Genomic DNA, 10879 nt, shown 5'->3' with positions numbered 1-10879 from the left:
GTCCACCACAGTTTAAAAGCTATGGCTTATAAAAATGTATGAAGGACGACAGTATATTATGATGAATAAAACATTGCAAATTAAACTTGTGCTTGTATCATCCTGTTGGGACTGGGTCCAGTTTCTCCAAATCTTAACTAAAGATAAAATCCAAATTTTAGCAGATACTTCAGTTTTGATTGGCTAAGCACTAAAATCAATCTTATATTATCCAATCAAATTAAATTACTAAAATTTGGATTTTATCTTAGTTACAATTTCGTGAAACAGGCCCCAGGTCAAATGGAGACAGGGGTCTGTTTCACGAAATTTTAACTAAGATAAAATCCAAATTTTAGTAATTTCAAGAAATAGGGCCCAGGTTTATTAAGAAAAGTTATATATATAAATATATATATAAAGAAAACCTATAAAATATGAGGGATATATTTGTGCATGGAAATGTTTTGTACAAAGCTATAATAATAAATTGTGTATATTAGGGGATATTTTTATTGTGTTAAATATAAGTGTTGATAACAACAGTTGGTATTATTAATGTCATTGTCTATATTAAAACAGACTGGTTGTGTTCATCTAATGCCTGGCTTATATTGTCAATATTCTGTCAAATCGATCGCAGTAGAATTTATTAACCTGTTAACTGTGTAGTTTTTAAAACGTTAACTATCCCCTATTGTGTAATTAATTTGACGAAAAACGTCATTTTTGGACCTTTTTATTCCTGAATACAAATGATAGTAGTCTGAAACCATATTAAAAATAACTGTAAATACAGTTGTCTCCCTTCAATTAGATTTCCAGTACCAGGCGTAATATAACATCCTATACATGCTGCGATCGTATGTTCGAAGAATAGGTTGGGGAAAATACCTCCAAGGCGTTATATTACGCCCTACACACAGTGAGTGGCAGTTGTCCAGGACGTTATATAACGTCCTACGCAGTTAACGGGTTAATAAAAACAGTTAAAGATGCATTTTCAGTTTGAATTTAACTTTGAAGCACAATAAATAAAGTTAAATTGGATCTGATAAAACATAAACCTTTAAACCGGGCATTAGTCTTTTAAAATTATTTGTAGCAAATAAAATCATATTATGTGCAAAAATGTTAAATTTCAACAGAACTTTTCAAGATGCTGATCTTAATTCACATTTTACTAACAACAGCTTGTTTGTATTGGCTCTAGGACAATTCGTCCCTGAACAATTTGTCCCTTGACAATTGATCCCCTGACAACTCGTTCCCAAGAACAATTCGTCCCAGGATTATTAGTACCCTAGGGCTATTCGTCCCCAGACAACTTGTCCCCAAGGACAATTCATCCCCAGACAATTAGTCTCATGACTATTCGTCCCCTAGGACAATTTATCCACGCACAACAATAATGGGTCGAATAGTCCTAGAGGACAAATTGGTGGGGTACGAATATATTCGTCCCCTAGGACAATTTATCCACGCATAACAATAATGGGTCGAATAGTCCTAGAGGACAAATTGGTGGGGTACGAATAGTCCCAGGGGACGAGTTGTCAAGGGACGATTTGTCCTGTACCTGTTTGTATTGTATGAAGGGGATGAGACATGGGAAGTTTTCATTCATCATATCTTTGTAAATACTGAAAGGAATGGAACCATTTTTTTGATTGATAATTCCTTTAGAGATTTAACTTCAAACATGTTGTAGAAGGGATTCAAAATGTGGGCCGCTGGTTTGATTGATGATTCTTTTAGAGATTTAACTTTCACCATGTTGTAGAAGGGATTCAAAATTCCTCATATAACAATCACCGGCTTTACAGGTTTAAGCCTGTTTCTGGAAATCTTAACTAAAGGTAAAATCCAAATTTTAGTAGATTATTCAATTTCGATTGGCTAAGCACTAAAATTACTAAAATTTGGATTTTATCTTAGTTAAAACTTCCTGAAACAGGACCCCTGACCCCTAATAAGCCTTGCATTTTTTTTTAACTGATGAATTTTGATATATTATTAAATACACTTGTTAAGATATCAACATGTATCACCTATTGTCATTATTTCTCCTTCTCTCACTCTATAAACCTTTCTATCTGTTGTCTGTTTTTTGATTTTGTAAATATTAATTTTTGTCTTTTTATTTTGTCATAAAATGTCCATAAAATATGAATTTGTGTTTTTGTTTTATTGTTCCATCCTAACAACTAGACACAGCGGTCGGATGGCCGAATGGTTAGCATGTGCGCGCTGTATCATAAGGTCTGTCATATGTTAGTCCCGAAATGACCTAGTTTGTGTCGAGTGGACATTAAACCCCATTTCTCTCTCTCTCTCCAAACTAGACACTGATCCTTAGGCCCCACAGCGGTTGGATGATCGAATGGTTAGCATGTGCGCGCTGTATCATTAAGTCTGTCATTGAGTCAACTAGCGTGGTTTCGAATCCCCAGTTGTACGTGACAAGGAGTAGGGTCGCTTGTCCAACCTCGTGGGTTTTCTCCGGTTTCCTCCCACTGCCTAAAGACCCCAACGTGCAAGAGAATTATGGAAATAAAATTGAACCATATGTTAGTCCCGAAATGACCTAGTTTGTGTCGAGTGGTTAGCTGAATGGTTAGTTGTATGTGGGTTTTCTCCGGGTCTTCTGGTTTCCCCCCACTGCTAAAGACCCCTACCAGCAAGCGAATTATTGAAATAAAATTGAACCATGTGTTAGTCCCGAAAGGACCTAGTCTATGTCAAGTGGACGTTAAAAAACCCCATTTCTCTCTTTTTCCCCCTCGACCATTCAACCACACATAAAAGATCTCTTGGTTGTTGGAATCTAATGTAGATCCAGTTTAGTTGTGGTGCTTTTCTTGCATTTCGCAGGCAAAACCAATATGTCAGCCAAAACCTAAATTTAGAAAATGATAGTGAATTTGCACTCCATGTAGAAGACAGCAGCTGTGTTAAGAGACGTCACCTCTACCCTCTTGTTGAATCACTCTCTTGTGGAGTGAAGCACTCCTCATAAAAAAGGAAACCAACTCCATTTCTCTTTAAAGAGAAACTGTGCCAAATCTACACCAATCACTTTGAGAAACGACAATTGTGGTACGAAACCCCACGAAATGTACGGTAAATAAAAATAAAGACAAATAGTTTTAAATGAATATAATGTTTTATTCGTTATAATAATACTATACATGATACCAATATGGAAGACAAGCACAGCTCTGTTAAGAGTCTATTATTACTTGGAAAGACAAGCGATCTAAAAACCCTAAATCAGCCAATAAGAGAGAGTGTTATTTATATATTATTTACAAAAATAACTTCTCACACACTCTTAAATACAAAACATTTGAAATTAAAGAAATCTTTGTAAAAGGTACCATTCGAAATCTTTCCTTATTGCTTTTAATATCCCTGATTCATTTTACAAATAAAAATGTAACTAAATCACTTCATCTTGGGTATTTCAAAGAAAATGGACTCCTTTTGTAAAAGATTTTAAAATGTTTTTTTAAACAAGTTCTTTAATTACATTCAATGGCGATGTTTATTTTATTTTCATGGCTAAATGTGATTTTCAAACCAACTAAAATTGTATCGTTAAGTTGACCAATAAAGACAACCGAGTATCATATCAAGAGGACTGACCCAGATTCCAATAAATAGGACTGACCCAGATTCCAATAAATAGGACTGACCCAGAGTCCAAATAAGAGGACTGACCCAGAGTCCAGTTAAGAGGAGTGACCAAAAGTCCAAATAAAGATTGATAATCTATTTACGATGATCTGCATTGTCTTAATCTACAGTAATATCTGATAATGACATAAATTTGCACAGTTCATATGACTAGAAATTAACTGGGGAATATGTAAACAAGATACCAAATGTTTAAATGGGATACTGTATCCTCCGACATAATGGCCATTACCTATTTTTTAAAAAAAAACAGATTTTGGAGGATGCATAAAAAATTCTTAAATGCACACATTGACATAAACTTACAGTGGTTATAACTGTGATGATAATTCGATTTACCAAATTATCTTGAAATTAAACCAATTCTTTTCCTTTTTTAACATTTAAATTGAATTAAAGCTCAATAGGGGAAAGAAGTTCAAAATTGGCCAACTGAACCTATTTCAGATATTTACTGACTAAATTATTCAACCTTTTTCTTTTTTTTTAACTTAAAAAAAAAAATTAAATAAAATACCTAATTAGTGCAAGTATATATTCAATTATTCACAATCACAGTTTGTGGACGGTATCGATATATTTATCGCTTTATTAGTAAATATTCATTTAAAGCCGCTGGGCCGAGATTTATATATGTACAATTGGTATTTCCTTTAATTATAAAATATTTTATGTTACTGGATGATTCTCAGTGTAACGAAGACAACATCAAGAAAATAAATACATATTTTGATGTGTGATGGATTTTTTTCACATTATATTATAGGTATTCAATATTGAGTTATACATATACCATGGATTTTTTTCACATAATATTATAGGTATTCAATATTGAGTTATACATATACCATACATTTTAACATAATAACACATCAAATTAACCAAATTCAACGCTTTAATTTGAACTAAATCAAAGAGGTTTAGCTGCGTTAAGTTCTACAGAAAACTGATCCAACATACTTGGATATCTATTTCTTATAATACTGATAGTAATAAAATAGACAACAAATGCACAGAGACTTGAATATGGGTTTTGTTCTACTCTTTTTGTTCATTATATTATACATTCAGGTTGTCGCTTAAAAAGTCGTTGACAAAACAAACAAAATATGTAGTGTATGAAGACGTAAAAGAGAGAGATTCCAATATTTAAATGTTCTTAATTGTACCCAAGTGAATATTCATTCGTTCTTGGAGTTTTACGTCCACTACCACCAAGGGTGATATCGTAGACAGGCCAAAGTGAAAAGCACACTTACTATTTTTATTCGACTAACCATCTAACCCTATATGTAAATGTACAGGTAAATGTTCTCAATTTGACCATAGTGAATAAACACACTTATTAGTCGGGTCACAACCCCAGATCCGTGACCACGAGGTTTTTATAGACTAAACATGTTATTTTACAGGTATGTGCCTATAAAATGAAATTTCATAATGTTGAGAAAGTATTTTGGGCCATTCAGAAATCAGAGTTGGTGAGTTGGAATTCAGATATCCCATCCATTAAACATGTTAATATTTTTGGTGAGTTGGAATTCTGATATCCCATCCATTAAACATGTTAATATTTTTGGTGAGTTGGAATTCTGATATCCCATCCATTAAACATGTTAATATTTTTGGTGAGTTGGAATTCAGATATCCCATCCATTAAACATGTTAATATTTTTGGTGAGTTGGAATTCTGATATCTCATCCACAGCATTATACATGATCATCCTTACATCTACATACAATTATTTACATTGAACTAAGTTGAGAGAGAAACCTTAAGTATTATATTGATACAGCACGAGGGCGTCAACTCGAGTGCTGTATCAACACATTACTTAATGTCTCGCTCGAGACCTTTAAACAACTTAAAATACAGTTAAACTAGCTTGAATACGCATTTCTATGAAATCATCCCACAAGACCACTATTTCTGCCATCTTGTATATATAATAGATGCTGGGCACGTTGCCCGTACCATTTTTTAAAATAAGGGTACCGGTCAACATCAGAGGATGAAGTCACATCTGTATCTTAAAGACATTTACAAATAATATTTGTGACATTTTAATAAATGATAAAAATAATCTCAATGTGTAAAATAAAATAAAATGGAGATTCAATATACCAACTTTAAAGCTAAAGATTATATTTTAAAGCGTAACAATATATCTTAATTCACCATAGCCCATATGGTTTACATTAATTTATTTACGATATACAGAAGCAAATTACATTAACGCTGGATTCAACAACAAATCTAAATCCATATAGTATTAACTAATTAATAAGCATATACTGGTCACTGTTCTATGGAATACAATTACTGCTTATTACTGAGTAATAGAATTGTGACATTATATTCCAGTTCAATTACTAAATGCCATGAAAAACAATTCAATTAGTAAGCTATATATGTTTTAAAGCCACTGATTGTCTTTTGAAGGATTTGGAATCGCTTGCAAATTACAATATTGTGAAAGTTACATCTCTAAAAGTGATATTAGTCGACAAACAGTTAAATTTCATTCAGTATCTTCAAAGTATTGATGCTATTTTGCCTGTATATCCCAGATATGTACTATGTCTGACCAGGAATATGCCTAATCGGACATCAAGATATGGTGAATAATATTCAAAATTCCAAAATTAATTGACTGTACTGAGTGTATAACTACTACTCATCCCTTATGGAAAATACTAATGTACACCTAATTTCATTAGTACAGATTTGAATATTTTGTTGATACATGATTTTTAATAGTGGTCTGAATCCGTCTGCTTAAATAACTATAAGAGTTATGTCCCTTTATTTTTGGTAAAAATGTCTGACAAGAAAAATTTTGAAATAGGAACACTGCTTCAAAGATATGACGAACTGAGACTCAATATAATAAGTGAATGTTAAATCAGGCCACAAATGGTTAAATTGAATTCAGTATCTTCAAATATATGATGAATAGAAACTGTCACAAAATAAATTTCAGCACAATTCGAACCTTGATCAGCAGCTTTAAATAAAAATATTCCAGCCCTCATGAAACATCATGATGCTCTTTAACCATATTAACATAACATTTTACATAGAATTCATACAAAAACAATTTCACCAAGAAAAAAAACATCTAGAAAAACCTTGCTATAAATTTTAAAAATGAAAAACAGATAGAGTCAATAATTATTCAATGCCATGCCACAAGCAACGGCCATGCCACCAGCAACAGCCATGCTGCAAGCAACAGACAATCAACAGAAGCAGACATTATAAATTGGATTTCTTGATCGTTGTTTTTGGATTAGTTAATAGAATAAAATAATCGTTCTACTTTGGTATTATCTTGTGTTGATCACAGCATGGCAGAGATTGTAACGCACACTGCTTTAAAATATTTGTAGTGATGAAATTCGCTTTGCGGACGATGTCCTAGAATGGTAGAATATTACAGCCCTCGGTGTGATTATACATAGATTTCATTGTAATATAAAAATAACTTGTAAAATACTTTACAGGTCTCAAAATGATCAATGAGATTATATCAGATGTTCACCTTATCCAAAATGATTTTTTTTCCTCTCCAAATATGGAAGTTCTCACGGATTTAGATTTTTATTATAAAATGTTTACGGATCAATAAAAGAGATCATAATATATCGTGTTCCTTTTGTTGTTCGTAAACCTTCATGATAATGTGTTAATCTCCCAGGATGCATCAGCAACCATCCTTTACGTGATGCGGTTACACTACAATTGTAGCGCAGGAAATTACAACCACCACCCTGAAAAGATAAATTGCAAGAATTTTATTTTACTACAAAAATGTTGTTATATAGATGATCAAGTCCACTAGATAGGGCAGTTTAACCCTACTCCTTGTCATGTACAAGCGGGAAATCAAAACCACGCGATTTGACTCAATGACAGACCTTCGGATTCAAGGTGCATCCAAGAGAAGTTTAACCCTAATCCTTGTCATGTACAAGCGGGAAATCAAAACCACAAGATTTGACTCAATGACAGACCTTCGGATTCAACGTTCATCCATTAACCATTCAGCTACCACACCCCTTCCTCTTGAAGACAAGCTGAACAATCACTGGAAGTTTGAAGAAAAAGCCAGCAAACTTTGACTTGTAGACCAGAAGCACAGAATGACGAAAATTGATGTCCTTCTTTTCTGCTCCGACTGGTCAAATGAGGACGGGACCAATTGACGGAAATGAAATGAAATGGGGTTTAATGTCCTACTCCGAACTGGGCTAATGAAGATGTGCATACGCCATAGAGTGTGCTATGAGGGATATTTTGCCAGAGCAGCAGCACTATGGCCTACTCTTATATCGAATTCCAACTGCCAGGGGAACTTTAATGTGCACGCCAATGTAAACACAGGACTTCAGTTTTTCTTGTCATCCAAACAACTAGACAGCTGTCCTTGACAGGCCCTCTGCCCTGCACCACTGACAAGGGGAAGCCCTGTCGGAAAACCTTGATGAACTTTCTCAGTCAATGATCGATTTTAACGTCCTACTGTTCTGCTCCAAACTGAGCTAATGAAACGGGCATACACAATACAGTGTGCTATGCTATCAAATTCCAACTGTCAAGGGCGATTGACGGACAGAGATAATAATAATATAATAATAATAATAATCATTTTCTATAGTGCTGAACTGCTCTGTGGCACTTTACAATGTAGATTGGATTAGAATATACTCCTATATAACATGTGGGTGTATAAATGAATAAAACCAACCTCAAAGTCAACTCCAGGAGTATTTAAAGCCAAGTTTATAGTATATGTGGAGGAATCATGATGTGGTCGTAACAATGGTTGTTCATCCGGTTTATATCTTACTATAAAATTCATTATGGCGTGTGGTGGCTGAAAAATAATATTATAAAATTCACATCAAATATAATCACAGGAACATTTACATCAAATATAATCACTGGAAAAATACATATTGTAACATAAACACCAAATATAACAGCTGGAAAAACATATATCATAACATTTACATCAAATATAATCACTGGAAAAATATGTATTATAAGATTCACACAAAAAAAATAATAGCTGGAAAATATGTATTATAACAAAATTTGTAACATGGACTGGGAATCTTCCTTTCTTATTTTCATTGAATAAGCAGATTGTTTTTGCTCTAGTAGATTGGCTGAAGTTTAACCATTCAATAACAAGACTTTTTGCTAGTTTATGCCAGTTTTAGTAGAAATTATAAGGAGAAGTAGCTTCCTGTGCAGTGATATGTATCAGTGACATGTATAGCCCCCACCTCTATTTCACCACCTGGGAAGGCAGGACAACCATTGACGTGCAAGGGGATGACCATTTAATAATACAAAAAGCTGTCCATGCATCCAAGTGCATTGATCCTGATACATCTCACCCACTCATTATTGACAGGTGTCAACAGGTGTCAATGTTTCAAGCAATTTTTAGCACGATTTCACAGACTCAGTCAGTGGTTAAACGTGCTATTTCATGAATCAGTGTTATACATATAACATAATCACCAGAAAATATACATTATCCCAAGTATATTATACATATATCCTCAGGAAAATACATATTACCCCAAGTATAAGTATATCATGCATATATCCTCTAAGGCTCTAAATATACTTACATCATGTATATATCCTAAAAATACTTTTTCTTGTAAAGGTGAAACATATTTCTTTAAGAACCACAACCAATGTCTTTCATAGCCTACTTGTTTCATATGTATATCTACTGTTGGTACATTCTCATATCCACCAGCTATACGAGGATCCTTTAAAATATATATACACATTTGAAAGAGAGAGAGAGAGAAATGGGGTCCAATCGATACAAACTAGGTAATATCATCTTTGTGTGTCCTCTTTCATAGAAGAAAAATTCTCATTCTTAAAAACAGTCGCAGGAGATACAGTGTAGCGAATATTGATAAAGAATTGAATTTATAATCTGGAATTGCTAATTAATCCATCAAAATATGATTATAAACATTGTCCTCAATTTGGTATAAATATACCAATGTCGATTGTATATGAATTGATGAACCATAGGTTGTTGGGTTTTTTTTAGCGCCACCCCAAGTTTCATGTCAGTCGTACTAAAATTGGTTTGAACTGTTGCCCCAAGTTTCATGTCAGTCGTACTAAAATTGGTTTGAACTGTTGCCCCAAGTTTCTGGTTCAATATTCCACAACATCACACATTCTTCTGTTTTTCTACAGCATAATTTATTTTAGCTATATTTTTGTTTTATCAACTGATCAATGAGCTGAATTTACCTGGATACTTTTAAACAAAGATGAATAAGAAGGTACTTACAGCATTTTTACCATTTGACCATTGTCCAAAGTTTTCCATCTCGTCAATAAAGTTTTGACAGAATTCAGGAGTTGTTACAGGAAACCAGTATACATCAGGACATGGCTGTAAATATCAATCATATCAAATCTATTACCAAAGGTAAGCGGGATAGGAATGGGGGAAGAGGTGTGTTGGGATCCTGTTGGACAGCCCAACCTACTCCTTGTCAGTTTAACCTTGAGGTCAATACCACGCTACTTGACTCAACGACAACCATTATGATCTTAGGTAACACTTGTCAGATGTTATAATTGGTGACGTCTAATTGTTCCCTTTACACTAATTGTTCACTAAAAGTGAGGGTTTATTTTCCACTTAAAACAAACTAGGTCATTTTGGGACTAACATACAATACACTTTTAATCAATAATTGTTTAAGGTGATGGAGGAAACCAGAAGACACATCCTGAAATTCCCTCCCCCCCCCACTCCCGCCCCCAAATTATCAATAATACATTGTGATAATATATATAATTTTCTGTACCTGTGCTGCTTCGGAATCTGGTAATAACTGTTTGTGATAATCTTCATGTATATACCTCTTCTCCCAATCCTAAAAATTAAACAAAATATCCCAAATAAGAGAGAGAGAGAGAAATGGGGTTTAACGTCCACTCAACACAAACTAGGACATTTCGGGACTAACATATGGTTCAATTTTATTTCAATAATTCGCTTGCGCGTAGGGGTCTTTAATAAGCAGTGAGAGGAAACCGGAGGACCAGAGAAAATCTACGAGGTTGGACAGGCGACCCTATTCCTTGTCACGTACAACCGGGGAATCACATACAACCGGGGAACTGGAGGACCTGGAGAAA

General features: G+C 34.0%; 1 protein-coding gene across 1 annotated transcript in view; it reads right to left on the bottom strand.

Annotated features, from left to right (window-relative positions):
- Nucleotides 1-3126: 3126 nt before the first annotated feature.
- The window catches only part of LOC126828860 (multifunctional procollagen lysine hydroxylase and glycosyltransferase LH3), a 43791-nt gene continuing 36038 nt past the window's right edge, over nucleotides 3127-10879 (bottom strand). The window contains exons 16-20 of the mRNA XM_050558936.2: nucleotides 10546-10614; nucleotides 10020-10124; nucleotides 9328-9474; nucleotides 8430-8558; nucleotides 3127-7452 (exon numbers count right to left, since the gene is read on the bottom strand). Coding sequence (XP_050414893.1) covers nucleotides 7297-7452; nucleotides 8430-8558; nucleotides 9328-9474; nucleotides 10020-10124; nucleotides 10546-10614 — 606 coding nt within the window. The 3' untranslated portion in view covers nucleotides 3127-7296. The remainder of the gene's footprint in view (nucleotides 7453-8429; nucleotides 8559-9327; nucleotides 9475-10019; nucleotides 10125-10545; nucleotides 10615-10879) is intronic.

Source organism: Patella vulgata, chromosome 7 (assembly GCF_932274485.2).
Source record: "Patella vulgata chromosome 7, xgPatVulg1.2, whole genome shotgun sequence".
In the NCBI taxonomy this organism is placed as follows: Eukaryota; Metazoa; Mollusca; class Gastropoda; family Patellidae; genus Patella; species Patella vulgata.
Note: the sequence above shows the minus strand (reverse complement) of the source record. Positions and strands in the feature narration are given on the sequence as shown.